This window comes from Podarcis cretensis (genome assembly GCF_951804945.1).
Source record: "Podarcis cretensis genome assembly, chromosome: 12".
Taxonomy (NCBI): Eukaryota; Metazoa; Chordata; class Lepidosauria; order Squamata; family Lacertidae; genus Podarcis; species Podarcis cretensis.
In genome coordinates this window covers 2,685,743-2,705,050 of record NC_137181.1, presented here as the reverse complement: position 1 = coordinate 2,705,050, position 19,308 = coordinate 2,685,743, and the positions used below count along the sequence as shown (strand labels likewise).

The following is a 19,308-nucleotide window of genomic DNA, read 5'->3' as shown; positions in this document are numbered from 1 at the left end:
TCTCTTCCCTCTCCTGCTGCAGGGACGGGTTCTCTTTCGAGATGACGGATGACAACACAGCCCTCCGGGCTCTGACCCAGTTTCCTCTGCCCAAGAACCTCCTGGCCCAGGTGATCCAGATTGCCACTTCTTCATCCACAGTCAAGGTGAGTTGGAGAGGGTCACGTCGGCCAACGGCGCAGAGGAGGGAGGGAGGCAGGTCTTTTTGGAGAGGCTTGGGCCTGGGGCAAGTGCCACCACCCAAATGGGAGCTGCCAGAGGTGAAGGGCAAATAAACAGTATCCAAAGGAGCTTGCAGAGCAAAGGGCCCCCAGGTGACTTTAGCCAGTGAGCCAAGCCACGTAAACTGCAGGAAAAAGCAGAATCTGTAGAGTTCCCAGCTAATTTTTGCCCCTAGGGGAAGTCCTCCGAGCGAGCTTCCCCCTTTCTCTGTCTTGGCTCGCTAATGAATAGTCCAGCTTTCACCAACCTGGTGCCCTCCAGCAGTTTTGTACCGCAGCTTCCATCAGCTGCAGCCACCACAGCCACGCTCCTGCCAGGCTGACTGATGGGAGCCGGAGTCCAAAAGGGAACCAGCTCATCTCCAGGTTGGCAAAACCTGGAAAAGTCATTTTCAAAGTTTTCCATAGTTGCCACCTCTCACCTTCAGAACCAGGATGCTTACACGATGCTGCAATTACCTGTATGTTTCGTTCTCTATTGCCTCCAATTGTCCTTTGCTTTTAAATTGTTCTGCGCAGTAAGTGTGATTGCATGTTACATTGGGGTTCACTTCCAAGGGCTCCACGTATACACAAAGCCTGGAAGCCTGGGGATGTTTGTGCGAGATCTCATGGGAACTTAGATGCCGCCATGAAATCTCTACATGAGCATCCTAGAGCTGGTACCCATCCTGATCTGGGATTCCCCCCCCCCAAAAAAAAAGAGCTTAAAAGCATTTTGCACACCAGGTACCCCTAAGAGGATCCAGTGTGCAATTAACTTTTAATCTCTCCGTTTTGCTTGGATTTAACTTGTGCCATTTCAAACCAGCCTTTCAGTTGCATATGGTTGAAACTGTGCAAGTTAAATGTGCGTAAGATGTGGCCGTGCTGTATTTTGTAAGTCTCCTTTGAGACGTTTGTGTGAAGAAGCTAACGATCTTAATTGATAATGTCACAACACAGAAAGAATATGCAGCAGCAGAGCTCTGTCTGGCACTTCCTAGTCCTTTAGGCAGCTAGTAGGGGGGTGTTGCTGCAGTGCCGCCTTAACAGCTGTGACTGTTAAAGGTTAGCCTCTTCCAATGTCCTTTGGGAGCAGCTGAGTGGTCTCTGCTTCTCTGTGAGTTGGAGAAAAGAAGGCAGCACACATTGGGAGGTAGTGGGGGCTCCTCCCGCTGAGCCCTTCTCTTTTGCCTTGCACAGGAGTACATGCAGTTCCGGACAGTGGGCACCAAGACCAAGATCTGCAAGCTGACCCTGCGCTGGCCGTGCCCCATGACCTTTGCCGCCAAGGGGCGTCGCAAGGTGGAGGCGGAGAACAAAGCGGCTGCTCTGGCCTGCCAGAAGCTGAAGGTGAGACTTGGGGATCCTCTCATTCCTATTGTTATTTTATTTGCATACCGTTCTTCCACAAAAAGAACCTGCCCAAAGTGACTGACAACAAAGAACACTGGAATCAAAGCATTTCAGAATCAAACAGTGCAAAAACAATTTGGTGGTAAGACAGCACCAAATAGCAAGTAACAAAAAACCCCAACATTTCAGTACAGTGGTACCTCGGGTTACAGACGCTTTAGGTTACAGACTCCGCTAACCTAGAAATAGTACCTCGGGTTAAGAACTTAGCTTCAGGATGAGAACAGAAATTGCACAGCGGCAGCAGCGGGAGGCCACATTAGCTAAAATGGTACCTCAGGTTAAGAACAGACCTCCAGAACGAATTAAGTTCTGAACCCGAGGTACCACTGTACTATAAATATGACAAGATTGCATTACAGTTCCCAACAGTAGCCAGAATTACCAGGGAGCTTAGCTGTTCCACCTTGGTCGTAGAAACACCCCTCCCACGATGATTCTCACAATCCCTGCCCTGCAGCAACTTCTTAAAGGCCTTTTAAGTGCAGGGCGGGGGGGAGGACTAGCTGGAAACACCTTCCATGATGATGTTCCTTCCCTAGCACTTCCCACTGAAGGCGCTCGTGGCTGGGCCAAAAATGACCTCTGCCAGCCAGTCTCCTTTCTAGACCAAGGATTCCTGTCCCCGAGGTGGCCTTTTCCCCTGTCTCCCTGCCCAGGCAAGCCTCTTTCCCCCACTTGGAGACCCTCCTAGGCTGACGCACCCTCCTTCCTCCCTTCCAGAGCCTCGGCTTGGTGGACAAGAACAACAACCCCCTGAGCCACGCCATGTACAACATGACATCCCTCCGGGAGCTGGGCGAGAACCAGCGGAAGCCCTGCCACATCAAGGTCCCCGAGGCCACACTGCGCAAGATCGAGAACTACCTGAACCATGTAAGCCTTCCCTTATTTCAAAGAAAGCGATCTAGCTGCTTGGGGTGAACGTATTGGAGATGTTGACTAAGAGCACAATTTCGAGGAGTGACATAAAAGGGTCAGTTTGGGACTTGGGACAGGAAAACAGCTTCCCTGGGGCTGAGGAAGGGCTGTGGGGCTCATGGACCAGGGGCCTGTTTAAAAACAGGCAAGACAGGTGGGGAGCATTGTGGAGGCTTGGAGGTGCAAGGAAAGCTAGTTTCACATTTCTATGGATTTACAGTCATGGGGAAAAGAAGGTGCACCCTCTTTGAATTCTGTGGTTTTACATGCCAGGACATAAAGTCAGACCTCACCTGGAGTACTGTGTCCAGTTCTGGGCACCACAGTTCAAGAAGGACACGGACAAACTGGAACGTGTCCAGAGGAGGGCAACCAAAATGGTCAAAGGCCTGGAAACGATGCCTTATGAGGAACGGCTAAGGGAGCTGGGCATGTTTAGCCTGGAGAAGAGGAGGTTAAGGGGTGATATGATAGCCATGTTCAAATATAGAAAAGGATGTCACATAGAGGAGGAAGAAAGGTTGTTTTCTGCTGCTCCAGAGAAGCGGACATGGAGCAATGGATCCAAACTACAAGAAAGAAGATTCCACCTAAACATTAGGAAGAACTTCCTGACAGTAAGAGCTGTTTGACAGTGGGATTTGCTGCCCAGGAGTGTGGTGGAGTCTCCTTCTTTGGAGGTCTTTAAGCAGAGGCTTGACAACCATATGTCAGGAGTGCTCTGATGGTGTTTCCTGCTTGGCAGGGGGTTGGACTCAATGGCCCTTGTGGTCTCTTCCAACTCTATGATTCTATGATTCTATAATAGCAATAATTTGTTCCTTAGTAGGTCTTAAAATTAGGTGACTACAACCTCAGATGAACAACAACATATGACATAATACACCGTGTCATGATTTATTTAATGGAAATAAAACCAAGATGGAAAAATCATGAGTGAAAAACTAAGTACACCCTTACTGCTTCCGTAGTAATTAAGAGGCTAAGTAGTGGACAGGTGCTGCTAATCAAGTGCCCTTGCTTAATTGATCATCAGCAAGTGTGCCCACCTATATAAAAGCCAAAGTTTTAGCAGTTTGCCCACCTGAAGCATTCAGGTGTGTTTTAACACAATGCCAAGGCAGAAAGATGACACAATGCTCTTAAGAGAAGCAAGTGCTGCTGCCCATGATAGTAGGAAGGGTTCTAAGGCCATCCGATCAATTTTAAGTCCACCATTCTGCAGTGAGAAAGATTATTCAAAAGTGGAAAACATTCAAGACAGTTGGCAATCTTCTCAGGAGTGGTTACAGGTAGGTAGCCGTGTTGGTCTGCCATAGTCAAAACAAAATAAAAAAATTCCTTCCAGTAGCACCTTAGAGACCAACTGAGTTTGTTATTGGTATGAGCTTTTGTGTGCGTGGTATCTGAAGAAGTGTTCATGCACATGAAAGCTCATACCAATAACAAACTTAGTTGGTCTCTAAGGTGCTACTGGAAGGAATTTTTTTTTTCTTCTCAGGAGTGGACGTCCCAGCAAATTCACCCCACGGTCAGACTGCAGTGCTCAGAGAAATTGCAAAAAAAAAAAAACCCAAGAGTTACATCTCAGGCTCTACATGCCTTAGTTAGGATGTTAAATGTTAAAAGTTTGTGACAGTACAGTTAGAAAAAGACTGAACAAACCACAGGACTTTTGGAACGATGTCTTTTGGACACATGAAACCAAAGTGAAGATGTTTGGCCATAATGCACAGCACCACATTTGGCAAAAACCAAACACAGCATATCAGCACAAACACCTCATTCCAACTGTAAAGCATGGTAGTGGATGGGTGATGATTTGGGCTTGTTTCGTAGCCACGGGAGCTGAGAATCTTGCAGTCATTGAGTCGACCATGAACTCCTCTGTATACCAAAGCATTCTACAGTCAAATGTGTGCCCAACAGCTGAAGCTTGGCTGAAATTGGGTCATGCAACAGGACAAGGATCCCAAGCACACCAGCAAATCTACAACAGAATGGCTGAAAAAGAGCAGAAGGTGTTGCAATGGCCCAGTCAAAATCCAGACCTCAACCCAAATGAAATGTTGTGAGGGACCTTAAGAGAGCTGTGAATGAACAAATGCCAGCAAACCTCAATGAAATGAAGAAACATTGTAAAGAAGAGGAGGCCAAAATTTTCTCCACAAGAATTTGAGAGACTTATAGTTCTACAGAAAATGATTGGGGCTGCTAAAGGTGGTTCTACAAGCTGGAATCGTAAGGTGTACATAGGTTTTCACACATGGCTTTTCCATTTTGGCTTTATTTCTGTTAAAAAAACAATAACACGGTGTAATATACCATGTGTTGTGGCTCCTCTGAGGTTGTATTTACCTATTTTTAGACCTGCAAAGAAACAGATGGTTGTTACTATGTCTTCATATGTAAAACCTCAGAATTAAAAGAGGGTGCACTTTCTTTTTCCTGCGACTGTAGCTGAACTACAGGTTTCTGCTGTTCCAGCTTTCTCCGCCTGGAGGATATCTTTTCCCACTCAGAGCTGCCTCTTAAGCGTCCTCATGGGTTTCTGCATCTGCTTTGCTGTGCAGATCTTATCCTCCTTGAGATAACCTTGCCAACTAGATGACTAATATTCCAAAGAACCCAAGTTTTAAGAACAGGCAGCCTGAGGCCCTTGAGTAATTTCGTAGCCAACCCAGCACTGAAATTCAGTTCTTTGGTTGGGATGGTAGTTTTGCTTTGGTTAACGATGAAGTAGACTGAACTTGGAAGCAAGACGAAAGCACACCAAGAACTCAGGCCAAAGTAAGTTTCAATAGTGGGAGTGGTCCCTACTCACAAATCAATAGTCAATAATAACAAAAACTAATCCATTCAAAAGTATGTATTCTGACAAGGATTACAAACTCAAATAAAGATTACAAACTCCACGACGAATCTAACTATGCACTAATCTAACTATCCACTCATAAACACTTATCTTTAATTCTGTAATGAATTATTGTGTTATACATATTTTTATAAGTTTGAGTTTGTAATCTCTTTTAGAGTTTGCAATCTCTTTTAGAGTTTGTAATCTCTGCTTGAGTTTGTAATTCTTGTCAGAATACATACTTTTGAATGGATTAGTTTTTTGTTACTATTGACTGTTGATTTGCGAGTAGGGACCACTCCCACTATTGAAACTTACATTGGCCTGAGTTCTTGGTGTGCTTTTGTCTTGGTATATTTAATAACATGAACTTGGAAGCAGACTTCACCCTCGCATGGGTTCTTCATCAGTCAGAGGGCAAGGCAAACTGCCCCCTTCCCAAGGCGCTTTCCCCCTCTCCTCCCCCCACCCCATTACTACTGCCTGTTTTTAATCTGCCACAATTTCTCCCTAGGAAGCCTAGGGCTTCCTTCGTAGTCGAGAGCCATGATGCTTAAGCAGTTGCTGTCATCGCGGCTGTCGTTTGGCTCGCCAAAGTAGGCAACAAAGGCCTAACGCTGAAGAAAGGCCACTTTTTCTCTCCTCCCTCTCAGTACCCAGTGGACACCCAGGAATCCAGGCCGCGCCTGGCAGACGACATGATGAACTTGAGCAAGGAGACGGGCACCCTGAGCGACGCCATCACAGGCAAGAGTTACATCCCCATGTCGGAGTCGGAGGAAGTTCGCCACAGCCAGAACCTCCTGGCTCTCTGGAAGCGGAGGGGCAGCGCCTGGCAGGAGACCCAGCCTCTGCCCGTGGACTCGCACCGGGAAGCCATCCTCTCGGCCATAGAGCAGAACCCGGTGGTGGTGATTGCCGGGGACACGGGCTGCGGGAAGACCACCCGCATCCCCCAGCTGATGCTGGAGCACTACATCCTGGACGGGCGCGGCGCCCAGTGCAACATGGTCATCACGCAGCCGCGGCGAATCAGTGCCATTTCGGTGGCGCAGCGCGTGGCGCAGGAGCTGGGCTCCAGCATGCGGAAGAACGTGGGCTACCAGGTGCGGCTGGAGAGCAAGCCGCCGGCCCGGGGTGGAGCGCTGCTCTTCTGCACCGTGGGCATTCTGTTGCGGAAGCTGCAGGGCAACCCCCGCCTGGAGGGCGTCAGCCACATCGTGGTGGACGAGGTGCACGAGCGCGACGTCAACACCGATTTCCTGCTCATCCTGCTCAAGGGCGTCCAGAAGCAGAACCCCAGCCTCCGGCTGGTGCTGATGAGCGCCACGGGGGACAACCAGCGCTTTTCGCAGTACTTTGGGGACTGCCCTGTGGTCAAGGTGCCAGGCTTCATGTATCCTGTCAAGGAGTACTACCTGGAGGAGATCATGGCCATGCTGGGGCGACACAGACACCGGCACTACGAGATCAAGGTGAGCCAAGCGCAAGCGCGCGCTCCCCCTCCTAACGTGGCAGGCAATGCTCTGTCGCTCATGCGCACGTGCTCGCTCTGTGCATCGTTCCGAGGTCCTCTGTGGCGCTGGACTGGTGGAAGAGCTGGAGGGTGCCAGGTTGGCAAAAGTTGCAGCTCCACCCTTTGGAGCGCCCTTGCTTCTGCCTTTGTCGCTGCTGCAATGTTTTGTTAAGTGACCGTATTTTTTGCTCTATAAGATTCACTTTTCCCTTCCTAAAAAGTAAGGGGAAATGTGTGTGCTTCTTTATGGAGCGAATGCAGGCGGCACAGCTATCCCAGAAGCCAGAACAGCAAGAGGGATCACTGCTTTCACTGCGCAGTGATCCCTCTTGCTGTTCTGGCTTCTGAGATTCAGAATATTTTTTTTCTTGTTTACCTCCTCCAAAAATTAGGTGCGTTTTATGGTCTGGTGCCTCTTATAGAGCGAAAAATACGGTAATTGTGGGTCGGTGCCTGAGGAGCATTCCTTCAACCCCCTTGTTCCCCAACAGGGAAAAGTTGTGGTCCATTTGGGAAAGCACAGTGACAGGGCGTGTGCTTTGCATGTAAAAGGTCCAGCTTCATTCCCCAATGGCATGTCCAGTCCTGCCTGAAACCCGGAGAGCTGCTGCCAATCAGTGTAGGCAGTTCCACGCTGGGTGAACCTGTTGTTTGACTTGTCATCAGGCAGAGCTCCCTGTTTCCAGTATGCAAAAAGGCTTTAGCCCCACGCTAGAGCATCTGTTTTGCAGGCAGAAGGTCTCAGGTTTAATTCCCGGCAGGATTTGGAGACAGGCTTGCCTGAAACTCTGGAGAGCTGCTTCCAGTCAGTGCAGGCAATACTGAGCTAAGTGGACTAATGGTCCGACTTGGTATGACACAGTTTCCTAAGTGAGTGGGCAGCAGAGAAAGGAGAGAGACACACAAAGCCTTGCACAAGCCCCCCTGCCCACCCCCAAAACCTGGACCCAGCCCTGCTGGGTGGTGTTTCAACAAGGTGCGGTTGAAAAAACACATTGGGTTGTATGCAGAGGCCTTCTTCAAATGCAGGACTGCATTCCCCAGTTTCCCCCTGCAAGGGGAGCCATGTTCATTGATACCATATGAGGCTATCCCACAGTGCCACTCACTGTGCTTTTATTTCTGGAGCAGCCTTCACTGATGACCTGGCACCCACCAGGTGTCTAGGACTACAACTCCCAATGGCCCCGACATCGTAGGTCTGCACTGGCTGGTGGCCTTGGGAGTTCCACGGCCCCCGGTGGTCTGCACCAGCATAAGGCAGCAGCAGGTGCTCCCCCTGACAGTTACTTTGAGAGGTGCCTGGAGTTCTCCTGCACCTGGGCGCACCTGGCTTTGCGCTCTGTCTCTCTGTAGCACCTCCTGGCAGATATTCACTGTGCCTCTTTTTATCCCTCAGCAATCAGACGAGGAGTGCGTCCTTGACCTTGAGCTGATCACCGACCTCATTCTGCAGATCGATGCCCACGGAGAGCCAGGTAAGTGGTGGCCATTCTGCCTCGCACCCTCCCTCTCTGCCCTGGTGGATCAGAGGGTCTGGCATGCTTTTGCTGCAAGTGAGACAGTTTGACAGTTCCCTCCCTCCATGCCACCCTGAACTACCAGGTGGAAAGGTGGGGTGCAAATAACTTCACAGTCATGTGTGACTTTGAGTCTCTGTTGGTTGCAGGTGGGATTCTCTGTTTCCTCCCCGGCTGGCAGGAGATCAAAGGAGTTCAGCAGCGGCTCTTGGAGAGCCTTGGACCTCATAACAGCCGTTACCTTGTCTTACCAGGTGAGGGGGGGGCATTGCTCTATTTCTTGCCTCACTGTGGGGTTTGTGGGAGGTGGTGGCTGTCCGCTGCAGAAAGCCATGGTGCCCTCTGGATGTGGTTGAACTACAGCTCCCATCATCCTTTACCACCCAACCATGATGGCTGCTGGGAGTTGTAGTCCAACATCTACAGGACATCGAGTGGACAACCCCTGGCCTAGACTGCCGCGATGCTCCTGTTGGAGGGAACGGGGGACAGATGCTCACAGGTGTTGTTTCTCCCCACCCTCGCCAGTTCATTCCAACATCCCAATGATGGACCAGCAGAGCATCTTCCCACGCCCCCCTCCTGGCGTGCGCAAGATCGTTCTGGCCACCAACATTGCTGAGACCTCCATCACCATCAATGACATCGTGCACGTTGTGGACAGCGGGACTCACAAGGAGGAGCGCTACGATCTCAAGACCAAGGTTTGTGTGGGCCACGGTTGTCTTGAGTGAGGCTGTGGCAAGCTAGCTCAGAAGCGAGTTTGATCTGGTGTGGGGAGCGCGGGCCTCATTGTATGGGATGGTGACACACCTCTTCCCCCAGGTCTCGTGCCTGGAGACCGTCTGGGTGTCCAAGTCCAACGTCATCCAGAGGCGAGGGCGTGCTGGGCGCTGCCAGTCGGGCTTTGCCTACCATCTCTTCCCGCGCAGCCGCCTGGACCGGATGCCCACCTTCCAAGTGCCTGAGATCCTCCGCACGCCCCTCGAGAACCTGGTGGTCCAGGCCAAAATCCACATGCCCGAGAAAACGGTAAGGAGAGGCCCTCCTGGCTACAGAGCCTCCAAGGATGCTCTTCAGTGCAGTCTCCCCTTTCTTGGGCTTGTTCTAACGAGCAGACAGAACTAAGCTTACGTGGTGCCTGAAAAACATGTCCTAAAAAGCCCGTAGCTTTTGTCTGAGTAGGGCTCTCCACTGTTGGAATTGCTTAAAGCCCAGACTGTGGAACTCGCTGCCACAAGAAGCAGAGATTGCCATCATCTTGGGTGGCTTTAAAACAGGATTAGGCAAATTCCTGGAGGAGGAGAGATGGCTATGGATGGTTCCTAGGCAGGATGTCTCCGCTCTGCCTCCACAGCTGGAGGCAGCAATGCTTTTGAATTCCAGTTGCTGGAAACCACAAGCAGGGAGAGGGCTCTTGCAATAATGTCCTGCTTCTAGACTTGCAACAGACATCTGTTTTGCCAGGGAGAACAGAATGCTGGACTAGATGGGGCCAGGTTGACAAAAAGCTCATTGCACTTGGTTAAAAAAAACAAACCAGGGTCAAGAAGAAGAGTTAGCATATTTACGTCTCCTGGGTCCTAATCTCCCCCTCTTTTCCTTTTCTTCTTAACTCCCTCCCCCTGCCCTAGATGGTCCCAGTTGTAGTGTGGGATTTTGACTGCAGGCTGGCCATGTTTTTCCCTTATTGAGAATTTTAGCCATCTACAGGATTTTTAAGCTGCGGACACAGAACCAAGACTGGGTTGATTTTCTGGTTCTGAGCTTTAAGGCTGTAGCCACAAGGCGTTGCTGAGCAATCAAGCCAGCAGTTTGTGCAGCCCAGCTTTTGCCAACCTAGTGCCCTTCAGCTGTTTTTGGATTGCAACTCCCATCAGCCCAAGAATCACAGAGGCATTTACTGTATAAGATTTGGAGTCATCAACATCACCTTGGCAAATGCTGGGCAGGCCGAAGCACTGAGAACCCAGAGGGGCTTTGAACATAGCTCTTATCTGCTTGACCTTCTTACTGTCCTTGGAGGAATGTTCAGAACTGGAATAGACCTGTAGGGTGTCAAGAGCCCCCTTCCCTTCCCTTCCCTTCCCTTCCCTTCCCTTCCCTTCCCTTCCCTTCCCTTCCCTTCCCCAGTCCAGTGCCCCTTTCCACTCAGCTGGTCTTCATACTGTATACTCTGTGTTGCTTTTGGCTGCAGGCTGTTGAGTTCCTCTCCAAAGCCCTGGACAGCCCTGACATCAAAGCTGTGGATGAAGCAGTCATCCTTTTGCAAGAGATTGGTGAGTATCCGGGGAGGCAGGCCGGGAAGTGGGTTGCTGGTAGGAACACAGGAAGATGCTTTTATACACTAAGATGATTGGCACTCCAGAGTTTCAGACAGGAGATGTTCCCAGCTCTGTCATGCCAGGGATTGAACCTGCTGCATGCAGAGCAAATGCTTGACTACAGTCTTTCCACGTACGGCTGGGTCTGCTGTTGCTGTCGTCGCCTTGGGACCACCGAGGTTGCCAAGCCAACGCAGAAAGCAGCGCCCTTCCCTCTCCTAGCCAGCCCTTCCAAGCGCTCCTCTGCTGCCCCCCCCCTTTCAGGTGTGCTGGACCACAGGGAGGCCTTGACCACTCTGGGCAAGCGCCTGGCTCAGATCTCCACCGATCCCCGGCTGGCTAAGGCCATCGTGCTGGCTTCCATCTTCCGCTGCATCCAGCCACTCCTGGTCATCGTCTCCTGCCTCACGAGGGACCCCTTCAGCAGCAGCTTGCAGAACCGCACTGAGGTGGACAAGGTGAGGGGCCAGCGTTGTCAGTGCTTGTGTGGGGAGGCGGGAGAATCAAAGGTGCATATGAACACCCCGTCGTTCCATGTTTCCTAGGCCAAGGCCATCCTGAGCCGAGAGAGCGGCAGCGACCACCTGGCTTTTGTGCGGGCAGTGGCCGGCTGGGAGGACATCCTCCGGCGCAGGGATAGCCGAGCTCGCGACAACTACCTGCAGGATTACCTTCTGTATGCGCCCAGCCTGCGATTCATCAATGGTAAGCAGAACAGGCGGTGCTCAGGGATACAGGAAGCTGCCTTGTACCAAGTCAGAATCATTGCTCCGTCTAGCTCAGTACTAGTCAATAGATCAGCCTGGCACACACTCTTTTCAGAGCGGAGATGTTGGGGCTGCCGGAAGTTTCTTGAATACAGCTCCCATCATTCCTAGCCATTGGCTAACACTCGCTGGGGCTGATGGGGGTTGGAGTCCAGCGGCATCTGCAGAGACCCACAGGCTCCCCATCCAAGTTTTACTCAGTTTAAACATCAGCCCTGGCTTCTCCTGGCATGGATCCCTGTTGTGATCAAGGAGCCTGAACCTAAAGAAATTCTGCCCTATTCTGAAGGTGGAGACCAGGGTCGTCGTTCTGGAGCCAGAATGGAATATTTAACGGGGCTCTGTATGTGGAAGGGAAGAAAGCCACAGACCTCAGATTTCTCTTTATGCCAGTACAGTGGACGCTTGGGTCGTGAATGTTATCCGTGCTGGAGGCATGTTCGCAACCCGCAGCATTCGCAACCCATAGCACCGTGACTGCGCACGCACGGGTCACAATTCCGCACTTCTACACATGCGCAAAGCATGATTTAGTGCTTCTGTGCATGCGCGAGCTGCGAAACCCGGAAGTAACCCGTTCTGGTACTTCCAGGTTTCAACGCGTCCGTAACCCGAAAACGTGCAACCTGAAGCATTTGTAACCCAAGGTATGACTGTACTGCCCTGTTAAGAACCTTGTTGCAGCTCCCTTCCGAATCCCCTTCTGGCAACGTGGACAGAGAAGACCAAGAAGGAAGCCCAGGCTGAATTCGTACTCAGCACTTTAAGAACATAAGAAGAGCCTGCTAGATCAGGCCAGTGACCCATCTAGTCTAGCATCCTCCGCTCGCGGTGGCCAAGCAGACGCCTGTGCAAAATCTTTGCAAGCAGGTTTCAGGCACAAGAGCCATTAATTTGATTTGAACTGATATTATAGTGAATTGATTTTAGAATGCTGTATTATTTTACTGTTGTTAGCAGCTCTGAGCCCAGCTTCGGCTGGGGAGGGCAGGAGATAAATAAAATTTTATTATTATTATTATTTCCTCCTGTGGTTTCCAGCAACTGGTATTCAGAGGCATTGCTGCCTCTCCCTGGAGGCAGAGCCATTAATCGCTCTCTCCTCCACCGTTCTGTGGAACCTGACGCTGAGCTTTGCCCCTGCTCCCCACAGGCCTGGTGAAGCAGTTCTCGGAGAACCTCTACGAGGCCTACCTGGTGCCAACCCCCTCAGACTGCCTCTTGCCCTCGTCTGTGTGCAACCAATACAGTGAGGAGGAGGAGCTGGTGAAGGGCGTTCTGATGGCTGGGCTTTACCCCAATCTCATCCAGGTAAGAGGCCCACCTCCCCTTCCATACCGTCTTTGAAGCAACAGTGGGGAAGGGTTCCCTTTCCTTGGGTGAGAATTTTGATGGATTCTCTCAAGTTTCTCTGGGTTTTGGAGCAGCAGACAGGGCAGAACGGGGGGGGGGGGTTATGCGCACTCTGCTGACGCATGCAGAGGCCGGGAACAAAACCCCTGCGCAAAACGATCACCATCTTTATTATGCACAATTTAAAACAACTTGCGACCATAAAAAATAACATGGATCCTAAAACGTACACCTCAAGCTTCGAAAGCATTTGCTGGAAGCTGTGTAACAAAGGTACCAGACACATCTCTGTGAGCGAGGGGGCTATGGGGCCGCCACCCTTTCGAGCCACTGAGACAGAGGAACTGGAACTACCAACAGCGCCTCCTCTGTCGATCTCAGCACCCAAGAGCATCCATAGGAAAGCAGGTGGTCTTTCGGGTATTTGGGGCCTGAGTCGTTCAGGGCTTTGAACACTGTTATGTACATAAAACATAATGAGCAATACGTAATAAGCAGCAGTGTCAAATCATTCCTTTTGCCAACCCAGCAATCAACTCTTAGCCAAGATTGTATTGCTAATCCATCACTTTTTTTTTTTTTTGCCCGCTCCTCTTCCCAGGTCAGACAAGGCAAAGTGACCAGGCAGGGCAAGTTCAAGCCCAACAGCTACACATACCGGACCAAGGCTGGGACTGTCCTCCTGCACAAGTCAACGATCAACAGGCAAGTGGGCTGGGTGCCGCCCAGGCAGGCGGGTGCTTATGACCTGGTGGGGAGGGACGGAGGGAGGGCAGTGGCAGCAGGCCAGGTGTGAGACAGCCCCTTCCTCTTTACCGCAGGGAAACCTCCAAGCTCTACAGCCGCTGGCTGACGTACTTCATGGCGGTCAAGTCCAATGGCGGGGTGTTTGTGCGCGACTCCTCACAGGTGCACCCCCTGGCCGTGCTGCTCATGACGGATACGGACATCCATGTGCGGGGTGAGTTCCGCGTTCTCACAACCTCCAGTTTCCGCTTTTGCTGCTGCTTCAGGGATCAACAGCAGTTGGTTTAAGCAAAGGGCTGTAGCTCAGCGGGAGAGTGTCTGCCTTGCATGCAGAAGGACCCAGGTTCATTCCCTGGCAACATCTGCAGGTAAAGGTGGAAATGTCTCCTGCCTGAAACCCTGGGGAGCTGTTGTTGCCAGCCAGCATAGACAATATTGAGCTGGCTGGGTCTTTGTTCTGACTCAGTATATGGCAGATTGCTGTTTCTACGTTACGAAGCTCTAACTTGCTCTTCTCCAGTGTCCTGGTAGGATCTTCAGAGACTATGTGATTATGGTGGCAGGGGCTGCTGGGAATTGTACAACAAAACACACAGGGCGCCCCATTTAGGGAGGCAGTTTAGGGATCACGAATCATTTGATATTTAATTCCTTCCAGCATTACCATATGTAGAACAAGGCGGGCATCCCATCGAAGGCAACCTCTCTCCTAATACCGGCTAATCTGATGCTATTTAAAAGTTCACAGGAAAACTAAAACAACAGCCTTTATTCCTATTACTCCACAGTCTTGCAGAGGTACAGTCTCTGGACTTGGAGGTTGCGCACCTGGCTATTTATTTTATCTGAAGTCAGCCCTGTATCAGGAAACTTTTAATGTCTGGTCTGTCGTGTGTGTTCTTTTATAATCTGTTGGAAGCTACCCAGAGTGGCTGGGGCAACCCAGTCGGATGGGTGGAGTACAAGTAATAAATGATGAAGGTAACTGTGATGAGAGTGCAAGGATAAGTACTTAAACAGCAGCTCCTCCTTGCCTGGGACTCCCAGGCAGGAGGGTGGTGCAAGGCAGATGAGAGAGCTGTTGCACTGATGGTTCAAGCAGACTCCCTTCCCTTCAGCCACCACCTACTGCTGGCCCCGGAGTCTCCCTTGGACTCCCCCCATCTAAGCTCCTCTCCCTTCTTCCCTGCCCCCAGATGACGGCTGGCGAGCGACCGTCTCCCTCGTTGACAGCGACCTCCTGGTGCTGGAGGGCGACTCCTACACTATCCGGCTCCTGCGTGACTTCCGCGTGGCCCTCTCCAGGATGGTGGAGGTGTGCCTTTGCTACGAGATGGCCGCCATCCCCGGGGACCTGCACCACCAGCACAGCCAGCTCCTGGACATCCTAGTGGACCTTCTCAAAGGGCCTCCTGGCAGCTTTGGAGCTTAGATCTCCCGGCAGCGGCCCAAGGATCTGGACACGGGGACTTGTAATTTGTAAAAAGATGTTGACAAATGTTTATTTAAATAAAGTTCTATTTATCCCTTGTGACATCTCTCTCCGTCCTGGAGGATTCCTAGCACCTGCTCGTCCACTGCAGCCTCTGGCAGCCCGCGGCGGTTGGGGAGAAAGCGCACCAGCTGCTTGACTGCCAGCGAGGAAGCCAGTCTGCAAGTCCCAAGGCCCCGAAGGACAGTGCAGCGGATGGCGGCCCCTCACTCTTCCTGGTCTTGTGTGTTTTGCCCCCGTAGTGGGGGCAGTCCCACATAGAAGGATGATTTCTCACATGGAGGAATGGAGCATCTTCATGTGTCTCCTGGTTTTGAAGCTGTGAGAAAACGAGCTCACGTAGACACTCCTCAAGTGTGCAGGAGTTGATGTTGCACTTGGAACAGGGTGACACAAACACCCCGTCCTGTTCCCCTTGCTGGCCAGAGGATGAGCGGTCGCTCCAGGATGGGGCGATGGCGTGTCGCACTTGGGAAACTTTTGTCATGCACTTTTTGAAATGAAATGGAAAATCCCTTTTGCTCTAGGTGAACCTGTTTCGGTGCAGAGGTAACCCCACTTTCTGCTGGCTGGCTGACGGGGGGGGGGGCCTTGTTGCCTCTTGTCCTCTCCTTCCTGGAGCTGCTGGTGGAATGTGGCTTTGCTTAGGTGTCAGGGGCTGCTTCGTTCCTGGGAGGAGATCCTGGGCTACCCTATAGCGGGGTCTTGTAGCCACTGCCCGCCCACCCATGGTACACCAAGGGAAGCCTCAAGCTCTGGCAACATTGGCTTACTGAAAATGGGGAGCTGTTGTCTCTCCAGCTGTGGGGTGGCTGGGATCAGTCTGTCAATAGGAGCTCTTCTCCTTTCCTGACCTCTTCTGCGGTCAGCAACAACCACAGTCACATGGCATGAGCTCCCAATTTTTCCCTGATCTGCTGTTCTGAGTCTCCCCCTGTTTGCAGCTCTTGGGCTCATCCGGTGTCTCAGTCCACACCCCTTATGTTTTAAATGTATGCCAAGCAGAGGGCAAATGTGGCCTAGGAAGGCTAACCCAGGGGCGCTCTCGAGATCAATTGGGTTGCTCCTGCAGGGATGACCTGAAGGAGCAAGGCAAACTGCTGGGCAGGGTGGGGTGGGGGGTGGAGAAGAGAGAGCTTCTCCCTGTTTCTGTACTGCTCCTTGCCAGCTTGATGGATCAGTTGCTCGACTTCAGACAGGTGAACATTTCTCTCTCTGAAGGGAGCATGCTAAACCTGGTACCCCGCCACACCAAGTGTACTATAGTCTTCAAAGACCCAGGCTGCGAGAGGGATGCCCAGCTTTGAGCACAGCAGAAGCAGCCACACCCAGTTTGGAAAAGGGAGCTTCCAGCAAGTTTGGGCTAGATTGTGTCCTGGGCTCTGTACCCATCTCCCACCCCACCTTGGACCACCTTGACATCTCCCCTCCATGACGCTCACTCTTGCCTCTTGACCAGTGGGAATGTGTTGCTTTTTCTTAGAGGAGAGGAAAGGTGAATGTGTTGGGTGCCCTTTCTATGGGAGAGGAGAACCCAAAAGCGGGGAAGAAATGGCTCTGGGCTGGTCTGTGACTGATGTTGGGGGAAGTTCAGTGGCTATTAAACATGGTATTGGACCTTTTTACAACCTCGTCTAAAGAAAATAAAAAGAGGGATAAAAACAGCCACTGCCTTGACTCTTTTTGTTGACTGGCAGGGTGAATGAATGTGTGCGTCCCCCACTTTTCCCTTTAGATAAAAACCCCCACCCTCTTCCCCTTGTCAATTGAGCAACAGTTTTTGGGGGGCTTGGGTTTCTGTGAGGTGCGCTTGAGTGCTTTCAGTTTCCCAACCTTTCAGCTTCCATTTTGTCTTCCAAGGTGGCAGTGTGGGGCATGATTTTATGTGGTGTTGCAGTCCCCAGGCTGGGAAATCCCTTTAGCTGTGGTTCCTGCATTGAAGAGGGTTGGGCTAGATGGCCCTTGGAGACGCTTCCAAATTACAGTTCTGTGGTTCCATGTCCGTGATGCCAACTTTGCCTCTGGCTGCCCTTGGGCAAGCAAAACACTTGGAGCAGCTGCAACGCCCACTTACGAACACAGTGGGCCAGGAAAAATGGTCTTGGCCCAGTTCAGAAACAGATCTCCCCCTGGGCCTAGGGTCTTCTCCCAGACTCTCTGCCCCACCCTCACCTTGATTGCTCAGTGCAAAGTAAAAATCACAGAATCTTACAAGTTGGAAGGGACCCTGAGGATCATCTAGTGCAACCCTCTGCAAGGCAGGAATATGCAGCCATCCCAGACAGGGATTGAACCTGCAACCTTGGTGTTCTCAGCACCATGCTCTAACCAACTAAGCTATATGGAATGGTGGCTAGTGGTTGCCTTTTTACTGCTCAGCTGGAGAGCCTCTTGCCCTCCAGATGTTGTCAGAATCCAACTCCCATCAGCTCCAGGCAGCCTGGCCAGTAGCCAGAGATTCTGGGAGTTTAGAATCCAGCAAAGATCTGTAAGGCCACGCATGGGGTCTCCATGCCTGTCTTGGACCCTTACAAGAAGCACACATCGTTGCCAGCAAGTTTGCTGCAGCAAAAGGATTGTTTTGCTTGTGACGATTCTGCCTTGTGCACTGCTTTGTGATAAATTGGCACCGAAAAGACTTCAAAGTGGGTGCCAGACACACCTTTTTATAAAAGCCATTCCAAATCGGAATGGCAGAGGGGGAGGCAGCCAGATCTGATTCATGGGGCACAATGGCTATCTTTCTGCAAATCTGTCACCTTGTTGGTTATTTTTGCTACATCCCTGATGCAGGAAATTGCACTAGTTACCAAGTTAGCACGTCTTCTGTGCCCACTCTTAAAGGTGGAATTATTTTTTCTTTCCAAAGTTGGGCAATACATAATACCAGTTGCTAGAAACTGCAGGAGGAGGGCAGAGTTATTCTTGCGCTCAAATCCTGATTGCTGGTTTTCCAAAATGGGCATCTGGTTGGCCACTGTAAGAATAGGATACTGCACTAGACAGACGACTGGCCTGATCCAGCTGGCACTTCTTGAGTTCTGTGGTGCAACTTGTGCTGCAATGACAATGTTGGACCCAAGAATACCCCCAGCCTGCTCACTTGCTCCTCCTTCCAGCGGAGAGTAATCCCATAATCCAGAACAAGATGTATTCCGCTCATCTGGGCTAAGTACCTTCTCAGGAAGAGCGTCTCAGCCTTATCCGGCTTGAGGTTCAGTTTACTTGCCCTCATCCAGTCAATTACAGAGGCCAGGCACCGATCCAGCACCACACCTGCTGGAGCTGTGCTGGAGAAGCAGAGTTGCGCATCATCTGCATGCTGATGACAACATGCTCCCAAACTCAGAGCTTTTGTGCAGAAGTTAACTCAGTATGGGGGAACAAATTGAATCCTGTGGAACCCCAAATCCATGCTAGCTGGGGCTGATGGGTCAGAGTCTCAGATATCTGGAAGGCTGTTGTAAAAGGTGTGACACGCACACACACCAACCTTGAGATTTCCCATTCACAGCAGCCGTAAACTGGGAGTAGTGCCTTCAAGAAAACATGCAACCTAAGGAGCATACATAAGGTTCCTGGTTCAAGACCTGATGGCATCACCTAGGCCTAGGTGACCCCTCTGCCTGAAATCCTGGACAGCTGCTGCCAGCCAGTGTAGTCAATACTGAGCTTGATGGGCCAGTGGTCTGACTTGGTATAAGAGGCAATGTTGTGCAGTGGCTAGAGTGTCGGACTAGGACCTGGGAGACCAGGGATCAAATGTGCACTCAGGCCTGAAGCTCACTGCCAATCGTTTCTTCTCAGACTAACCTACCTGAATAAAGGAGGAGGGAAAACCATATACGTGCTGCCTTGAGCTCCCTGGAGGAAAGGGTGGCATATAAATGCAATAAATGTATAAAATTTTAAATAAGGCCGCTTCCTAGATTCCTGGCACAGGGCCGCAGCTTGGTGGCAGTGCATCTGCTTGACCCCCAGAAAGTCCCAGGTTTTAATCCCAGGTAGATCTGGGAGAGGCTTCCTGCCTGAAACCCTGGAGAGCCACTGCTGCTGCCTGCCTGTGCAGGCCATAGCTGTCAACCTTCCCTTTTTTGCGGGAAATTCCCTTATTCCAGCGCCGTTTCCTGCTGCTATACCGTATTGTTAGATATCCGGTAGACTGTCCCCAGGACAGGTGAGGCTGCTGATC

At 51.1% G+C, this 19,308-nt stretch overlaps 1 protein-coding gene across 4 annotated transcripts in view; it reads left to right on the top strand.

The window, feature by feature from the left end:
• DHX30 (DExH-box helicase 30) overlaps positions 1 to 15,158 on the top strand; it is a 32,897-nt gene extending 17,739 nt beyond the window's left edge. For 2 of the 4 annotated variants that reach the window (XM_079996425.1, XM_079996426.1), the window contains 13 exons: positions 23 to 146; positions 1,407 to 1,556; positions 2,343 to 2,495; positions 6,051 to 6,872; positions 8,313 to 8,391; positions 8,583 to 8,687; positions 8,962 to 9,137; positions 9,259 to 9,465; positions 10,631 to 10,712; positions 11,022 to 11,215; positions 11,303 to 11,462; positions 12,678 to 12,835; positions 13,479 to 13,809. In XM_079996425.1, coding sequence (XP_079852551.1) covers positions 23 to 146; positions 1,407 to 1,556; positions 2,343 to 2,495; positions 6,051 to 6,872; positions 8,313 to 8,391; positions 8,583 to 8,687; positions 8,962 to 9,137; positions 9,259 to 9,465; positions 10,631 to 10,712; positions 11,022 to 11,215; positions 11,303 to 11,462; positions 12,678 to 12,835; positions 13,479 to 13,673 — 2,605 coding nt within the window. In that variant the 3' untranslated portion in view covers positions 13,674 to 13,809. Of the gene's footprint in view, positions 1 to 22; positions 147 to 1,406; positions 1,557 to 2,342; positions 2,496 to 6,050; positions 6,873 to 8,312; positions 8,392 to 8,582; positions 8,688 to 8,961; positions 9,138 to 9,258; positions 9,466 to 10,630; positions 10,713 to 11,021; positions 11,216 to 11,302; positions 11,463 to 12,677; positions 12,836 to 13,478; positions 13,839 to 14,820 lie in introns of those variants that run through there. The other 2 variants (XM_079996428.1, XM_079996427.1) reach the window with 2 other exon arrangements.
• Positions 15,159 to 19,308: the final 4,150 nt, after the last annotated feature.